The 19,333-nt window shown below is 43.5% G+C and overlaps 1 protein-coding gene across 2 annotated transcripts in view; it reads right to left on the reverse strand.

Annotated features, from left to right (window-relative positions):
* Positions 1–2,530: 2,530 nt before the first annotated feature.
* SH3RF2 (SH3 domain containing ring finger 2) overlaps positions 2,531–19,333 on the reverse strand; it is a 145,578-nt gene continuing 128,775 nt past the window's right edge. Inside the window, exons 8-10 of one of the 2 annotated variants that reach the window (XM_056574887.1) lie at positions 17,538–17,764; positions 10,634–10,977; positions 2,531–6,487 (exon numbers count right to left, since the gene is read on the reverse strand). In XM_056574887.1, coding sequence (XP_056430862.1) covers positions 6,161–6,487; positions 10,634–10,977; positions 17,538–17,764 — 898 coding nt within the window. In that variant the 3' untranslated portion in view covers positions 2,531–6,160. The remainder of the gene's footprint in view (positions 6,488–10,633; positions 10,978–17,537; positions 17,765–19,333) is intronic. The other variant, XM_056574888.1, reaches the window with a different exon arrangement.

The raw sequence follows: 19,333 nt of genomic DNA on the forward strand, positions 1-19,333 counted from the left end.
ATGAAATATTCCTTTCTGACACTGCCAGAGGGAAGAGGCAGATGGGGGTTACCCAATTTCAAATTTTACTTACTTGCTGCCAAAGCACAAGACATTAAATATGGGAGGAGTAATGTAATGATAGAGTATATGCTGAGGTTTTTTTTTTGTGGCACTTTTGGGGTGTTTTCAGAATTATTGGAAGCACGGGCACAGAATAAAGCCTTGAAATAGTTCTCTTATCTCAACTGATATTATAAAGTTTGGAAAGAAATTCAATGTATTTGTAATATTAAGACTTGTTTAGAATGCTCGACACTATAGGGGGAACAATAACTTTGTAGAATTTAATAAAGGTATTGATAGCACTTTTTGGTCACAGCGAGGTATTAAAGGGGTACTCCGGTGGAAAACTTTTTTTTTTTTTTTTAATCAACTGGTGCCAGAAAGTTAAACAGATTTTTAAATGACTTCTATTAAAAAATCTTAATCCTTCCAGTACTCATTCGCTGATGAATCCTACAGAGGAAATTCTTTTCTTTTTGGAACACAGAGCTCTCTGCTTACATCACGAGCACAGTGCTCTCTGCTGACATCACGAGCACAGTGCCCTCTGCTGACATCTCTGTCCATTTTAGGAACTGTCCAGAGCAGCATATGTTTGCTATGGGAATTTTCTCCTACTCTGGACACTGTGGTCATGATGTCAGTAGAGAGCTCTGTGTTCCAAAAAGAAAAGAATTTCGTCTGTAGTATTCAACAGCAAATAAGTACTGGAAGGATGAAGTTTTTTTAATAGAAGTAATTTACAAATCTGTTAACTTTCTGGTACCAGTTGATTTAAAAAGAAAAAAACGTTTTCCACCGGAGTAATCCCTTTAAATATATTGCATAGCTTTTCAATCAGGGGAAGCTAATAGCTTTTGAGGTATTGTCGGCTTCTTACGAATTGGAGGCTAATAAGGTGTTTTGGTGTCATCAAATAATGCAAGCGGAAAAATGCACAACAGATAGAGAGAGGTTAACTTATGAGGAATGTTATATTAGTTTCATCAAATAAGAAATTTCAATTTGTTCAGCTTAAATTTTATTATCGTCTGTATTACTCTCCCCTAATACTTTGGAAGATCAAATGTAGGTATGACTCTTCTTGCCATATATATGGCATATTAAATGTAAATTTTATCCAAGTAAAATTTTTTGGGAGAGTGGTTATTGGGTATAATGAGGATAGGTTTGATGTTCGGCTCCCCTTTACGATTAAAACTGTAATGCTTGGTAACATAACAGAGGTCGGTTTCTTAAACGTTCTTGTATTGAAAATCTTCATTTTGGCAAAACATCTAATAATGTGCAAATGGTTTGAACCTCACAGCACCGAGATTGGAATGGTTGGTATGGCTCCACCTTGTAGATCAGGTTTAAAAATTTGAAAGATACAAAGTGGGAAAATCAAAGAAAAAGAAAAAGCTGTGTGAGAATTCTTGGTGTCTGTGGGCTTAAGCTAGATCCTAGAATTTTGGTATTTATGTATTTACTTTTTTTTCTCCTCCATCCACGCACAGGGATGGGAGGGTGGGAATGGGGGGTGTGGGGGGGGGGGGGGATGGTAGTGGTATAGGATGTATGCTTTGTATCCAATGCTGTACTTGTTGTATTTATTTGCTATTTTATTGCTTGGACAAAAAACTAAAATAATGAAATAAATTAAAAAAATGGACGCAAAGCAAGAGTCAGATTAAAAATAAATAAATTAAAAAAAGGCTGGGTCACAGAATAATAACAAGAAAACAAAATAAGTGATACTCATCTATCCAGATCCCATGTAGCTCCCATTCCAGCGCCTTTACTGTCTCTGCTTTTTCCTGCTATCAAGCAGGACCTGCCTGCTCAGCCAGTCACTAGCTGCAGCAGTATCCCACCTCAGTCAGTGATTGGCTGAGCAGGCATGAGAGACAGCTGGGGACTGGAAGGCACAGGAATGGGAGCTCTGTGGGAACTGGATAGGTGAGTATGACGTATACCTTTTTATATTTTACAGGAGCACAGTAAAAATAATAAATAAATACCCTATAACCCCTTTAACATCTAAATTCTGAGACAAGTGTGTTAAAATCCTGATTTCGGCATCCCCAAAAACATTGAACATGATTAAACATTGAAAATTGATTGCCCTCTATGAGACGGCGCATTTCCGAGCGGTCCTTGCGCCAGCATGTTTTGCCGGCGCTCTGCTGTCTGTGGAATGTATAGACATTCCACCACGTGAACATAGCCTTAGGCCTCATTCAGACGGCCATGATATGGCAGCATTCTACTGTCTGTGATACAGTCACCAAACTTAGGTCTTTGTAGAATTCTAAGTTTAGTTCTCTTGAACTATATAATACAAACACTAAAATGTGTCTGCATTCAAACCATCTAAATAAGGCCTAAAGCTATTGGATATTGTACATTTTGACACATACTAACAGTGCATGATCCTGCTCCACACAAATAACTATGCAACTAAAAAATATTAATCATGAAGTTATTATCCAAAATTCAAAGATTTATTTTTACTAAAAAGTCAATACTGACGTGCAGTTTAGTAGCGATAACATACTATACATTCATAAATTCATGTGATTTTTATCATCAGAAAAATTTCATAAATACCATAAATGGAAGATCATAATTCTTTCTAAATATTAAGTGCATAATAGCAAAATTGGCAGCATATTTAGAATACATAAGTAGTGGTCAACATGCCACCTTATGGGGGCCCCAAATGCAGCTTCTGATTTTATTACAAGGCCAAATATTACATTCAGACAAGAATAAAACCTATAATTCAACAGTGTTCTAGTGCACTGGTCTTCTAACTGTGGCCCTCCAGACATTGCAAAACCACAACTCTGGACTTACTGGGCGTTGTAGTTTTTTTTTTTTTTTTTTTGCAACATCTGGGAGGACCAAAGTTTGGAAATCATGGTTCTAGTGTAAATCAAGCAGCCACAACAGAGCCAACTATTTGAGATGCTCTCAGCCACAGGTTGTACAAGGAGTAAAACCACAGTTCGGTAATGGGACTACATCATTAACCTTTAATCCTGAGTACGCATCCAGTTTTAATTTTGTACATTTCTTTTTTTTTGTCCCTCGTCTTGTACAACATATATTTATACTTTGTAATGTCAATCTTCACTTATCATCACTTCCACTACTCATGGTAACAAATCGGCACCTAGTGATTGCACTGCAAGGGTGGCCACCTGCCAGACAACCTCCTAATTGTCATGATTGCTATTGGACGTGACATTTAGGGGGTTAAAAAAAAACAGGCATCAGAAGCATCAGCTTGACTGCTGATGTCAATAGACATATACACTGCTCAAAAAAATAAAGGGAACACTAAGATAACACATCCTAGATCTGAATGAATGAACTAATCGAATGAAATACTTTCGTCTTTACATAGTTGAATGTGCTGACAACAAAATCACACACATTATCAATAGAAATCAAATATATCAACCCATGGAGGTCTGGATATGGAGTCACCCTCAAAATCAAAGTGGAAAACCACACTACAGGCTGATCCAACTTTGATGTAATGTCCTTAAAACAAATCAAAATGAGGTTCAGTAGTATGTGTGGCCTCCACATGGAAATATGACCTCCCTACAATGCCTGAGCATGCTCCTGATGAGGTGGCGGATGGTCTCCTGAGGCATGTGCTCCCAGACCTGGACTAAAGCATCAGCCAACTCCTGGACAGTCTGTGGTGCTGGTAGATGGAGTGAGACATGATGTCCCAGATGTGCTCATTCAGATTCAGGTCTGGGGAAAGGGCGGGCCAGTCCATAGCATCAATGCCTTCCTCATGCAGGAACTGCTGACACACTCCAGCCACATGAGGTCTAGCATTGTCTTGCATTAGGAGGAACCCAGGGCCAACCACACGAGCATATGGTCTCACAAGGGGTCTGAGGATCTCCTCTCTGTACCTAATGGCAGTCAGCTGGAGGATGTTGCAGGCAGCAGAACATTCTCCACTTCGTCTCCAGACTTTGTTACGTCTGTCACATGTGCTCAGTGTGAACCTGCTTTCCTCTGTGAAGAGCACAGGGTGCCAGTGGGGAATATGCCAATCTTGGTGTTCTCTGGCAAATGGCAAACGTCCTGCACGGTGTTGGGCTGTGAGCACAACCCCCACCTGTGGACGTCGGGCCCTCATACCACCCTCATCGAGTCTGTTTCTGACCGTTTGAGTGGACACATGCACATTTGTGGCCTGCTGGAGGTCATTTTGCAGGGCTCTGGCAGTGCTCCTCCTGCTCCTCCTTGCACAAAGGCAGAGGTAGCGGTCCTGCTTCTGGATTGTTGCCTTCCTATGGCCTCCTCCACGTCTCCTGATGTACTGGCCTGTCTCCTGGTAGTGCCTCCATGCTCTGGACACTACGCTGACAGACACAGCAAACCTTGCCACAGCTCACATTGATGTGCCATCCTGGACGAGCTGCACTACCTGAGCCACTTGTGTGGGTTGTAGACTCTATCTCATGCTACCACTAGAGTGAAAGCACCGCCAGCATTCACAAGGGACCAAAACAACAGCCAGGAAGCATAGGAACTGAGAAGTGGTCTGTGGTCCCCATCTGCAGAACCACTCCTTTATTGGGGGTGTCTTGCTAATTGTCTATAATTTCCACCTGTTGTCTGTTCCATTTGTACAACAGCATGTGAAATTGATTGCCAATCAGTGTTGCTTCCTGAGTGCACAGTGTGATCTCACAGAAGTGTGATTGACTTGGAGTTACATTGTGTTGTTTAAGTGTTCCCTCTATTTTTCTGAGCAGTGTATATATAACAGATGTCGCCAAGGAAAAGCAGCAGCCTTTGTAATCTTCACTGACCTTTTCCTATATGCTTGCATGCAAAGTCATGTAAAAGAGAGGACAATGGTGTAATGTGGGGGACCATTTAGAGTTGAGAACTACCATATTATAAGCACTGTCATATAAGAGGCCAGATTTACACATCAAGTATACTATACAAGCCGACATTGTTTGTGACTTCAGACAAGATATAAGAAATATATTGGAGTATAACAGAAAAAGATACTATTGTTGCAGAACAAGTCTATGCTATCCCCCATAATAGCTTTATATTGCCTCCACTTCTTACATGATCCAACTGTAGTAATGAAGTATCTGCTGTTCTGTTCATATAATGATGGGCCGAAGTATTTTTGACCAAATGATCAGTCATTATTTCTACAAAAATCATTACATGTAAATCAATGCAAATAGATCAGATGAAGCTAACCATAAACTTCACCTATCACGTGTGTGTAGTAGATGGCTGCCAGACACCTCTAGAGTCTAAGATGGCAGGCTTGAAGGGATGGCAGCCTTTCCTTATTAACACTGTTACTAATGTACAGTACATACAGTTATGGGCATTTTACAAGATATCTAGTAGAGTTCAGTCATCACACGGTGTAATAAGGAGGCATGGAGACGTGCTGTTACACAGTGCTATAGACCCCGACCAGCATAGTCAGTGTTAGTCATAGTCAGTAAAACAAAACAATAATATTTACAATAAAAGTGCAAGGCAAAAAAAAAAAAAAACTAAAAGCATCCCGTCATGCCCCCTCCCATAGACTTGCATAGCAGGGGCGGGGGGTGACATCACACGGGGCCGGAGTCGTAACGTCACGATACTCCGGCCCCGTGGTTGCCACCCGGCTATTTAAGAGCTGGCACCACGGCATACAGCTCAAACAGGTGGGTGGCGAATACAAGATTGGGGGGATAAGATGTCTCAGGGCCGGAGTACCCCTTTAAGCTATGGAAGGGAACATCAAACTCGTTTCTGTCTTTCACTTTGTTGAGTAAGTGACCTTATTTCCTAAAGAGAAAAATAACACAGTCAACGTGTCAAAAATCTCCGCTATATATCTTCATATGGCGAATAGCATGACAGGCTGTCTGACACAAACCTGTCTTGATAATAAGAATAAGGGGTAAAAGAGACATTCATAATTGAAGGTGTCAGTGATCCTTTGTTTGTCATAGTAACTCTGTCTCAAATGACAAAATGGATTGATGAAAAAATTATAGAGAAAATCTCAGACACAGAATCTAATTTAACGTGCCAAGCAAGGAAAAAAGCAGAGCTCAAGGCAGAGGCGCTAAGATGACAGGACATCCTGGGTTTGATGTATTGCACTCCACCTATTTGAGTTATCACTTAGAGGTTTTTTGTTGGGAAAAGACAAGGTTGATTGTGGAGTTAGGTCATTGCATGCATTCTTCAGCTTCTGGATTTTCCGACCTTCTGCTGGCTGAGCTGAGCTTGGGTTGGATCTTAGAGGGATAGTCAACATAGTGTCTGGTGTTGAGGAGTTCTCTGGCTTGGCTGGCTGGTTGGATAACTGCTCCACTTTGTCATCAAAATGAGAATTCTGACGTTTCAATGTAGGTGGACTAAAATTCATGAATCTTACAGTCTTCACCTGCTAAAAAAAAGAGAGAAAATCATTCACCTTTATACCAAAATAATATAAAGTATGCTTCATTTACCTAATGTAACTTAAATGGGCACTGCCAGATCCAAAAACATTTTATATGTTGTTACTGATGAAAATTAAATATGGTTGTTTAAAAATGTTTGAATATTTAATAAACAAAACGGCTCCTGGAAATCCTACCACCAGGGGTCCCCCATACCTACTGGGACACTTACCAGTCCTGCAGCAGCATCAGGCTTGTCCATGAGTCATGGACAAGAGATAACTCATAAACAAGGCTGCATGAGCAGACACACCAATCACCTCCCACCACCACAAGGGAGGGACACGCCCCCTTCCAATGAGAGAATTTCTAATACTGTGATCTAATGAAAAGGGGTATTTTCATAATAAATAGGTGATAGAGGCATAAAAATAAGATGTACATGGTCAAGATTAGGTACTGAATAACTTTTTTTTTTTTGTGGGATCTGAAAGGTATGCTTTAATGTGAGACTAACCATGGACAGGAAATTGAATTATATCAAAGGTTAGTGACTTTACAATAAAGGAAAACATTATTTGATCCCCTGTAGTCTGAGAAAACCTCAGACTACTGTTAGGGGTTACGCTGCGGCCAAACATGTCGGGATGCAGTCGCAGGCATCCGCTGGCCCATAACTTACCTCTTCACACTCCTGCTCCCTCTGTATCCCTTCTCTCAGAAACTTAAAGGGCCAGTGCGCCTTTAATTGTTTTTTGCTAATTGGTGACTTTATAAGTGTCAGCACTTCCCCTTTTGCCTTGCCGGATCTTTGTGCTCCTGAGCAAAAGCATTTCTAGTGTTTAGTTTTGCCGTGTACCTGACCTCTTGCTCTGTGACTTGACCTTGCTCCTCTGACCTCCTTGTTATGTTCATGACCACACTCCTGTGCCGCCTGCCCTGACCTCTGCTTGTTCTGACTACGAGTTGTCTCATCCTTTCTGCGCCACGTTACACCTCAGCAACCTGTGTGGACGAGTCGTATCACGGGTAGTGACCTGGGTGCCGCCTGCCGCAGTAAGTCCATCCCGCTTTGAGGCAGGCTCTGGTGAATACCATAGGCACCTTAGACTCTGCTCCATAGTACGGCCCACGCCATCATCCACACAGGTCCAGCGGATCCACTTTTCCACCTCCAGCCGTAACAACTACATTTTCACAAGGTGCAGTATTGGTCACGTCACCTTACTTTTTTTTTTTTGCCACAAAACGTGCCTCAATGTTTAAGGGGTACTTCGGTGAAAAACTTATTTTCTTTAAATCAACTGGTGCCAGAAAGTTAAACAGATTTGTAAATTACTTCTATTAAAAAATCTTAATCCTTCCTGTACTTATTAGCTGCTGAATACTACAGTGGAAATTCTTTTCCGTTTGAAACACAGAGCTGTCTGCTGACATCATGAGCACAGTTCTCTCTGCTGACATCTCTGTCCATTTTAGGAACTGTCCAGGGTAAAAGGAAATCCCCATAGCAAACATATGCTGTTCTGGACAGTTCATAAAATGGATAGAGATGTCAGCAGAGAGCACTGTGGTCAGGATGTCAGCAGAGAGTTCTGTGTTTCAAAAAGAAAAGAATTTCCGCTGTAGTATACAGCAGCTAATAAGTACAGGAAGGATTAAGATTTTTTAATAGAAGTAATTTACAAATTTGTTTAACTTTCTGGCACCAGTTGATTTAACCCCTTAAGGACCAAGGGCATACAGGTACGCCCTTGGCCCTGCTCTCCTGATATAACGTGGGGTTACACAGTAACTCCGCGTCATATCACGGTGGGCCCGGCGTTATAGTGAAGCCGGGACCTGCCTCTAATAGCGCGCAGCGCCGATCGCGGCGCCGCGCGCTATTAACCCTTTAGCCGCGCGCTCAGAGCTGAGCCGCGCAGCTAAAAGTGAAAGCGAAAGTGGCCGGCTAGCTCAGTCGGGCTGTTCGGGATAGCCACGGCTAATCGCGGCATCCCGAACAGCTGACAGGACAGTGGGAGGGCCCCTACCTGCCTCCTCGCTGTCCGATCGCCGAATGACTGCTCAGTGCCTGAGATCCAGGCCTGAGCAGTCATGCGGCAGAATCGTTGATCACTGGTTTCTTATGAGAAACCAGTGATCAATGATGAAGATCAGTGTGTGCAGTGTTATAGGTCCCTATGGGACCTATAACACTGCAAAAAAAAAGTGAAAAAAAAAAGTGAATAAAGATCATTTAACTCCTCCCCTATTAAAAGTTTGAATCACCCCCCTTTTCCAATAAAAAAAAAAACAGTGTAAATAAAAATAAAAATAAACATATATGGTATCACCGCGTGCAGAAATGTCCGAATTATAAAAATATATCATTAATTAAACCGCTCGGTCAATGGCGTGCGCACAAAAAAATTCAAAAGTCCAAAATAGTGCATTTTTGGTCACTTTTTATATCATTTAAAAATGAATAAAAAGCGATTAATAAGTCCTATCAATGCAAAAATGGTACCGTTAAAAACTTAAGATCACGGCGCAAAAAATTAGCCCTCATTCCGCCCCATACACGGAAAAATAAAAAAGTTATAGGGGTCAGAAGATGACAATTTTAAACATATTAATTTTCCTGCATGTAGTTATGATTTTTTCCAGAAGTCTGACAAAATCAAACCTATATAAGTAGGGTATCATTTTAATTGTATGGACCTACAGAATAAAGATAAGGTGTCATTTTTACCGAAAAATGTACTACGTAGAAACGGAAGCCCCCAAAAGTTACAAAACGGCGTTTTTTTTTCAATTTTGTCGCACAATGATTTTTTTTTCCGTTTCACCGTAGATTTTTGGGCAAAATGACTGATGTCATTACAAAGTAGAATTGGTGGCGCAAAAAATAAGCCATCATATGGATTTTTAGGTGCAAAATTGAAAGAGTTATGATTTTTTAAAGGCAAGGAGCAAAAAACGAAAATGCAAAAACGGAAAAAACCCCGGTCCTTAAGGGGTTAAAAAAAGAAAAGTTTTTCATCGGAGTACCCCTTTAAATTGCATATTTGCAGCATTATTTAGATAATATGCATAAATGTATGAAGCCTTAGAAGACTTGCTTCACAAACAACTAGTCCTTAAAAAAACATGGAAGTAAAATGTCTAAATGGGTACTCCGGCCCTAAGACATCTTATCCCCTCAATGCAAGTCTATGGGAGGGGGCGTGATGGCTGTCATGCCCCCTCTCATCGGCTTGCATTGAGGGGGCGGGGCATGATGACACAAGGGGACGGGGTCGTGACATCACTATACTCCGGCCCCGTGGTCATGAGGATTCAAACACGGAGCGATCATCGCTTCCTGCAGCTGAGACAGGTGGGTGCTGCATGAGTGATTGCGGGGGTCCCCAGTAGCGGGACCCCCACGATCAGACATCTTATCCCCTATCCTTTGGATAGGGGATAAGGTGTCTTAGGGCCGGAGTACCCCTTTATATACTGATAAAGCTATAGGATTTGCCTATATAAATACATTGTAGCAAACTATTGACAGAGGAGCGAGAGCTATGCATCTATTTTACATCTATTTTATGTTTACTGAGAGGCTGGGTTCACAAGCTTCCCAATGTACATGCTAAAATTCTCTAAAAGTAAATGGAGGTCAAAAGTGGTGGGTATATGTAAAAATATAACAAAAAATGGAATAACATAGTAGACCCCTATTTCGCTACCAGTGTGCCTCCAGCGGTTGTGAAACTACATATGGCAGCTGGAACAGGCAGGGGAATTTGAAAACTGGCTGCTGCAGCATTATTGATGGACCGGTGTTGTACCTCATTTATTTCAACGAGCCTGAAGGAGTCAGCTAGTTACTCCGGTCAGGTTATTTTTGGACTGTATCTGGGAGTTGAAGTGCAACATCTGGATTAAACCATTGATATAAAGAAAGAGATACTTTGTGCAATGATGTATGTTCCAACTGTCAAAAATTGGTCCTAACCCCCTCTATTTTCTACATATGCTACAGAAGAATATAGAAAGTAGTCTTTTGTATCGACCCACCATACCTGAAGTAAGACTAGCATAGAAAACATAGCAAAAAACAAGCATAAATTTAGATTCACTGTGTTATTTATAAAAGTTACTCATGCATTTACAATAGTTACCTTGTCCGAACTACTTTTATTTGTGTCTGGCTTCACCAGTATAGAAGGAGGAGCAGAGGCTGGTGGTTTTGATGGTGAATCAATTTTAACTGGGAACTCTCTGGCCTCAAAAGCGATTGAACTGGCAGCAGAGTACCTCCTATAATCCACTGGCCTACTATAGAGGGGCAAAACATCGCACAATGAGCTGGGCCTCACTCGGATATCAGGGCTGGCTCCTACGTTGGAATAAGTAGCATTGATGAACAGCTGTTGAGGTTGAACAATGCCTGATGATGGTCTACTCAGGGTGCTTACAGCCGGTGATGTTGTGTTAGTTTGTACAATCTTCTGGGGAGGTATACCTAGGAAAACAAAATGTTTGTATGTCAAAATGTAGTATAAAACTATATAAAACTTGTAATACATCTTGTTAGGAGAAAGTGACTCTCTGTACATGTTCAGAGAAATCAGTAAACAGAAAAAGTAAGTTCTAGATGGGGAAAGAGGAGGGGAATGCAGCTGCAGTGTCTTTGCCTCAAACCTTGTATGAGACTGAATGTTGTAAGTAGGAGCAGCTGACTCTGCTCTCCACTTAGGAATCCTGTATCATGGCTTACCTCCAGACTGGTCCTATTTGGACTGAAGTTGCCCGAGGCTTTCTATTTCCTGCTGTCCTTTCGGAACTTGACTTGCCTGAGCTTGAATTATACAGTACAAAGTCTGGTCGGCAGGACCCTCTAAAGGGGGTCCTGGAACAGATTAGTGCTGCAACTGGATTTTCTTAGGCCTGTCCTCTTGTGGTGAGGCACAGTTTCACAGCAGAGGTCTAAAGGTGACTTCAACTCTCCTCTGCTCCTGAACACTTACTGAACTAACTCCACCCTGTCTAGAAAGACTTAGGGGCGGCAAAACCGCAGCCCTAATTGGCTGAAGCAAGCATGTGATCCCCTTGGTAACCTCCTACACAAACGAGTTCACCCCTTAGGGCACAAGAGCATAAAAATGCATTGACAGTATATTACACAATACAATAAATCATAAGGCATTATACAGGTGAACCTGAGCAGTGGACATGTTAGGTGACATCCACTTGACAGGCCAGGAAGACAGGTGTGTTCCACACCGGGACACCTCAGAGGCATCTCTTTAAGGCTGCATTCACACAACGCTTTTGCAATACAGTTCCCGTATCAGGTTTTTGATTAAAAAAAAAACGATTACTCAAAACCTGACTAAACTGTATCAAAAAGTGTGAACAAATTTTAATCCCTATACGGTTAAAATTTTACTTGTTTTATTGAAATTCCAAGAAAAAAACTGTGCAAAGTCAAAAGCCATATGGTGAAAACCGGATGGAGCCGTACGCACATACAGTTCTGTATGGTTCCCATTGACTCCCATGTTAAATAAAAATGTACACGTTTCAATACGGTTTTTCATCTGGACCAAAAACCGTGGTAGGCTACGGTTTTGGGTACGGAAAAAAAAACCTGACAAAACTGTCCAGGATGCAAAATGGACACAACCTGATGCATCGTTTGGCATACGGTTTTCAATGGAGAGTCAATGCATACGGTTTTCAATACGGTTCCGTATGGTATTCAAATTGAAAACGTGTACGGGAACTGTATTGCAAAAACGTGGTGTCAATTCAGCCTTAGCCATATACAGTTCTGTTCCTTTTCTTTACAAATGATGACACCGTTTTTAATTTGGGTGATTACAATGTATAAATTTTTTTCTGGATTTTTTATGAATCAGCTTTTTCAGTGATGAATATGAAATAGCCATGGGGACATTTCCAAATTTTTTGTAAGAAAAGGTTTACATAATTTAAAAAACATTGCAATATGCAAAATATTGTTGACTTAAACCAGGCCACATTTTTTAGTAAGTTTTATAGGACAAAAATGTTTCTCACAATTTTAAGGTGTGATATCCTGTACATATTGTTACGCCGAGCGCTCCGGGTCCCTGCTCCTCCCCGGAGCGCTCACGGCGTTCTCCTGTTCGCAGCGCCCCGGTCAGACCCGCTGACCGGGTGCGCTGCGATAATGTCCCCAGCCGGGATGCGATTCGCGATGCGGGACGCGCCCGCTCGCGGTGCGCATCCCAATCCGCATACCAGACTCGTTCCCCGTCTGTGCTGTCCCAGCGCGTGCGGCCCCGCTCCCTAGGGCGCGCGCGCCGGGTCTTTGCGATTTAAAGGGCCGGTGCGCCACTGATTGGCGCATGGGTTTTAATTAGTGTCTTCACCTGTGCACTTCCCTATATCACCTCACTTCCCCTGCACTTCCTTGCCGGATCTTTTTGCCATTGTGCCAGTGAAAGCGTTCCTTGTGTGTTCCTAGCCTGTGTTTCAGACCTCTTGCCGTTGCCCCTTACTACGATCCTTGCTGCCTGCCCTGACCTTCTGCTACATCCGACCCTGCTCTTGTCTAATCCCTTGTACCGTGCCTATCTCAGCAGTCAGAGAGGTTGAGCCGTTGCCGGTGGATACGACCTGGTTGCTACCGCCGCTGCAAGTCCATCCCGCTTTGCGGCGGGCTCTGGTGAAAACCAGTAGCAACTTAGAATCGGTCCACCGACACGGTCCACGCCAATCCCTCTCTGACACATAGGATCCACTTCCAGCTTGCCGAATCCTGACACATAGGCCCACATTTACTAAAACTGGCATATCTTATACCACTAAAGAAGATAGTTTGCAAAATTTCAGTAAAAATCATAAAAATGCGCATACCAGAAAATTTTTCTGGTGTACCGTATATACTCGAGTATAAGCCGAGTTGTTCAGCACGATTTTTCGTGCTGAAAACGCCCCCCTCGGCTTATACTCGAGTGAACAAAAAAACGTTTCTGGCTTTAGCTGTGAGGGGATGGTCCCGGCCGTCCATCTCAGCCTATCAATCCCTTCACAGTGATCTTCAACCTGCGGACCTCCAGATGTTGCAAAACTACAACCATCTGTCTTCTCCGCTCCGGGCCGGCCCCGAACTAGTGACGCTGCATTGACCCCACTGCGCCAGGATGTCACATACGTCTGCTGCGGACGGACGTCCCTGTGCGTCGTAGTTAAGGCAATGTCACTAGTCCGGGGCTGGCTCGGAGCGGAGAAGAGGGCCTCCCGGTGAAGATGGACAGCCCAGAACGACTAACCCTCCCCACCGGACGGTCCCTGCAGCATAGGTGTTGGAATATGGATGGCCCGGACCAGCTCCCCCTTCCTTCCCACTGTGGGGAGGTGAGTAGAAAACAAAAGGGGGGTCTGGATGATGATGAAGGCTGCAGTGGTCTTCAACCTGCAGACCTCCAGATTTTCAAAACTACAACTCCCAGCATGCCCGGACAGTCGATGGCTGTCCTGGCATGCTGGGAGTTGTAATTTTGCAACATCTGGAGGTCTGCAGGTTGAAGACCACTGAGAAGGGATTGACAGGCGGTGATGATGAAGGGGGGATGATGACGGGGGTGTTAATGATGGGGGTCTAGATGATGACATGGGGGGATGATGTATTTCCCACCCTAGGATTATAGTCGAGTCAATAACTTTTCCTGGGTTTTTGGGGTGAAATTAGGGGCCTCGGCTTATATTTGGAATGGCTTATACTCGAGTATATACGGTATTTGGAACTGTCTAAGAGTCAGAGAATCAGACCTAAACCTGTCATGAACAGTGGTAGATCTATGCCAACAATTGTGCTATGTGATTAAAACTACATCTGCTAGGAAAAAACATACACTTTTCTCATCACAAATGTTTTTTTTTTCTTTTAACTGTAATTTGCAAAAAAAAAAAAAAAGGGCATGGCAATTACTTTACAGCCATAATAATAACCCAGTACCAGCATGTTAGTAAGGGTGACCCCGCTGTCAGTTTTCCTTTCATGACAGCCCTTGGCTTTCTTTTATTAATTAGTTTACCCTCGTTTCTGGCAGTAAATGCACATGTTCAAAAGCCATGTCTGAAATGTAACCATGAAAGTAAAAATCTGTGGCAGTATTCTTCTTACTCCAAAAAATAAAACAGGGAGAGACAAGTTAGAAAAGTTTAGATCATAATGTACTAGTAGACCCATATATCAAAGGCAAAGGTTAAAGTGTACCTGTCATTAGCAAAAACTTTTTATACACTGCTCAAAAAAATAAAGGGAACACTTAAACAACACAATGTAATTCCAAGTCAATCACACTATTGTGAAATCACACTGTCCACTTAGGAAGCAACACTGATTGACAATCAATTTCACATGCTGTTGTGCAAATGGAACAGACAACAGGTGGAAATTATAGGCAATTAGCAAGACACCCCCAATAAAGGAGTGGTTCTGCAGGTGGTGACAGACCATTTCTCAGTTCCTATGCTTCCTGGCAGACGTTTTGGTCACTTTTGAATGCTGTCGGTGCTTTCACTCTAGTGTTAGCATGAGACGGAGTCTACAACCCATGCAAGTGGCTCATGTAGTGCAGCTCATCCAGGATGGTACATCAATGTGAGCTGTGGGAAGAAGGCTTTCTGTGTCTGTCAGCGTAGTGTCCAGAGCATGGAGGTGCTATCAGGAGACAGGCCAGTACATCAGGAGATGTGGAGGAGGCCATAGGAGGGCAACCACCCAGCAACAGGACCGCTACCTCTGCCTTTGTTCAAGGAGGAGAAGGAGGAGCACCGCCAGAGCCCTACAAAATGACCTCTAGCAGGCCACAAATATGGATGTGTCCACTCAAATGGTCAGAAACAGACTCCATGAGGGTGGTATGAGAGCCCTACGATGCTGGTGCATTTGGCCCTGGGTTCCTCCTAATGTAAGACAATGCTAGACTTCATGTGGCTGGAGTGTGTCAACAGTTCCTGCAAGAGGAAGGCATTGATGCTATGGACTGGCCCGCCCGTTCCACAGACCTGAATCCGATTGAGCACATTTGGGACATCTCTCGCTCCATCCACCAACAGACTGTCCAGGAGTTGGCGGATGCTTTAGTCCAGATCTGGGAGGACATCCCTCAGGAGACCATCCACCACTTCATCAGGAGAATGCCCAGGCATTGTAGGGAGGTCACACGGGCACGTGGAGGCCACACAAACTACTGAGCCTTAATTAGACTTGTTTTAAAGACATTATATCAAAGTTGGATCAGCCTGTAAAGTTGGATCAGCCACTTTGATTTTGAGTGTGACTCCATATCCAGACCTCCATGGGTTGATGAATTTGATTTCCATTGATAATTTTTGTGTGATCTTGTTGTCAGCACATTCAACTATGTAAAGACGAAAGTATTTCATACGATAGAGCATTAGTTCACATCTAGGATGTGTTATCTTAGTGTTCCCTTTATTTTTTTTAGCAAGGTATAATAATATTATATGTATATTTGTAATATACATGGCTTAAAATGTGTATATTTTTGTGTGAAAAAATGCTGTCTTATTCCGGCAGCTATTGCCTGTAAGTGTCTGTGCGGATGCAATATACAGGAAGTGTAGGAGGGACAAGCAGGGCTCTGTACAGGCTCCTGGCTCATCAGTCAGCCTCACTGCAAAGAGCCCTGCTTGTCCTCAGTGTACAGAGCCGTGCTTGTCTTCACTGCACAGAGCCCTGCTTGTCCTCAGTGTACAGAGCCCTGCTTGTCCTCAGTGCACAGAGCCCTGCTTGTCCTCACTGCACAGAGCCCTGCTTGTCCTCACTGTACAGTGCCCTGCTTGTCTTCAGTGCACAGAGCCCTGCTTATCCTCAGTGTACAGAGCCCTGCTTTTCCTCCCTGCACAGAGCCCTTCTTGTCTTCAGTGAACAGAGCCCTGCTTGTCCTCACTGCAAAGAGCTTTGCTTGTCCTCACTGCACAAAGCCCTGCTTGTCCTCAGTGTACAGAGACCTGCTTGTTCTCACTGTACAGAGCCCTGCTTGTCCTCACTGTACAGAGCACTGCTTGTCATCAGTGTACAGAGCCCTTCTTGTTCTCCGTGCACAGAGCCCTGCTTGTCCTCCCTGCACAGAGCCCTACTTGTCCTCAGTGTACTGAGCCCTGCTTGTCCTCAATGTACAGAGCCCTGCTTGTCCTCACTGCACAGAGCCCTGCTTGTCCTCACTGTACAGAGCCCTGCTTGTCCTCACTGCAAAGAGCTTTGCTTGTCCTCACTGCACAAAGCCCTGCTTGTCCTCAGTGTACAGAGCCCTGCTTGTCCTCACTGCACAGAGCCTCACTTGTCCTCAATGCACAGAACCCTGCTTGTCCTCACTGTACTGAGCCCTGCTTGTCCTCCGTGTACAGAGCCCTGCTTGTCCACACTGCACAGAGCCCTACTCCTTCTCAGTGTACAGAGCCCTGCTCCTTCTCAGTGTACAGAGCCCTGCTTGACTTGCCCACACTTTCTGTAGTTCATCTCTGCACAGGGACACACAGGCAATAGCTGTAGAAACAAACCAGGATTTTATACCAAAAAATATACACATTTTTTAACCAATGTATACTACAAATATACATATAATGTAATTGTCTATAGTTAATAAAAGCTTTTTTAAATGACAGGTACACTTTAAAAGAGATAGAAACTTGTCATACAAATGCATTACTGCTATGTGCACTAGGGAAGCTGAGATGAATACAAGATTAGAAATATCACAGCCATAAAAATAAAAACAATGACCCACAAATGTAACTTCATAAATAAAATGATATACAGACGTTAACTGAGATCCACAAATAGCTACAGGTGAAAAGACAAAGTTACTGTGATACACAGTATGTGGAATATATAAATAGGCTGCTACATGGCAAGTTAGAACATGAACACCAACATGCCAGGGTGTCAACCTACATACAAAAAAAAAAAACTTGAAATCTCATGTAAAGATAATAGAATACCACCATAGTAAATATTTTCAAACAACTGTTATTTGGAACTTCAGTGTTAAAGTTAGGACATACTTTTTTTGAAGCTGCCATGCCTTCGGTGAAGAGTAGGTACAAGAGCTGAAGGGTTAGGTGAATTCTTTTTCACTGGTTCCACTACAGCAGTTGGCACAAAGAAAGACCTAACAGGTCTAGTTATACCAGTTTCGGACACACTGCCCTGTGAGGAGACTGAGGCATTGCTTGAGATCCAGTTGCTCTGATGAGAAGGTAGCCTTGGATCAGGATATTTTGCTGAGTTTCTGCAAAGAAATGGAAACATACTTGAGATTAAAACATGGAATATACTGTAAATCCCAATCACATAAGAGTTAAAGGGGTACTTATCCGAAAAACATCTTATCCCTATTCGAAGGATAGGGGATAACATGTCTGATCGGCCATTGGGGACCCTGCAATCTCTGGCGCGGCACCCCAGTCATATGTGGATGACTGATGACTACAGCCGCCACGCCCCCTTCATTCATGTCTATGGAAGGAGGCATGACGATGATAGATATAAATAGAGGGGCCGTAGTGTCACGTCACGAATACGGAAGCTCCAAGCTTCCGTGTTTCAGACGCTGCCTCTGCCGGACCCGAGATCGCGGGGTTCCCAGCGGCGAGACCCCGTTATCAGACATCTGATCTCCTAATCCTCTAGATAGGGCATAAGAAGTTTTTCGGGGGAATACCCCTTTAATGTTACTGACCCAAAAGTTTCCAATTTAGTATTGTGGTAGCAGGGTGTGTGGTGCAGGGCAGATGTTGTTACCCTAGGGGCAGGTGGTATTAACCCCTTGTATTCATGATGCCAGGGTGGGGTTTGGGCTATAACCACCCGAAGGTATACCGCTGGATCCTGGCCTAGGCACGGGGGCAATAAAGACTCCGACACCAATTTCCGGACAATGGTAGCTTTACTGAGGGTAGACAGTTGGTAAAGTCTATACTGTTCAGCCAGGGCCCAATGAGGTGACCAGTGATGCAGAGACCTTAAGGGCTTGCTGGGACTTGTAGTAGGACTGGACAATTGAATGCAGACCATGCTGACTTAACAGATGACAGGGACTGACTTGACTTGACTCATAAAGCTGTGACTTTAGATTACTTGACTTGATGGTGGCTGCAGGACTGGACTTTGAGGTCTCCAACACTCTGTACACACATACTAGGCACGACTGCACTGGATCTCAGCTTAGCAGAAGAGCAGAGCTCAAAGAGAAAGAAGCTAGCTCCAACCAGGGCTTATATGGTGGAGACTAGCAGGGAGCCGATAGGTCACTCTTGGTATCACCTGGTTACTAGTACCTCCTGGGTAACAATCACATGACATATCACATGGTATAACTCTTAAAGCAACGTTACATTTTATAACACTTTACATGTTAAAACATATTTACAATGGGAAACAAGTGCAGGGGGCCTTGGGGACACTGAAGGAGCCTGCCTTATAGGACAGCAGGAGCACGGAGCAACATCTCCCGTACTGGGCTACCACATACTCCCCTTCTTAATTAAAGTAGTCCTCGAAGAATGAGCAAAAATATCCGGTCGGACTGCTTCCGAGGCTGGGACATGTAATGGGGTCCACAGGACTGTGCCTTATCTAAGGGACTCAATCAGGTGTTCCAGTTCACCCGGGACAACATGGATTCTAATTGTGTGGCTGATGGTGACCACCATTTGCACTGCAGTGGCTTGCGCCACTTGGGGAGCAGCAGTTGGTGCCTGTTGGGCCGGCCAAACCTCCTCTTCGGGAGTAGGCCGAGGCACTTCAGTTCGTGCCCGCTGGTTAGGCCAAACCTCCTCGACCACAGGAGTAGGCCTGG

The sequence above is a fragment of the Hyla sarda genome, chromosome 4, assembly GCF_029499605.1.
Source record: "Hyla sarda isolate aHylSar1 chromosome 4, aHylSar1.hap1, whole genome shotgun sequence".
NCBI classification, from domain to species: domain Eukaryota; kingdom Metazoa; phylum Chordata; class Amphibia; order Anura; family Hylidae; genus Hyla; species Hyla sarda.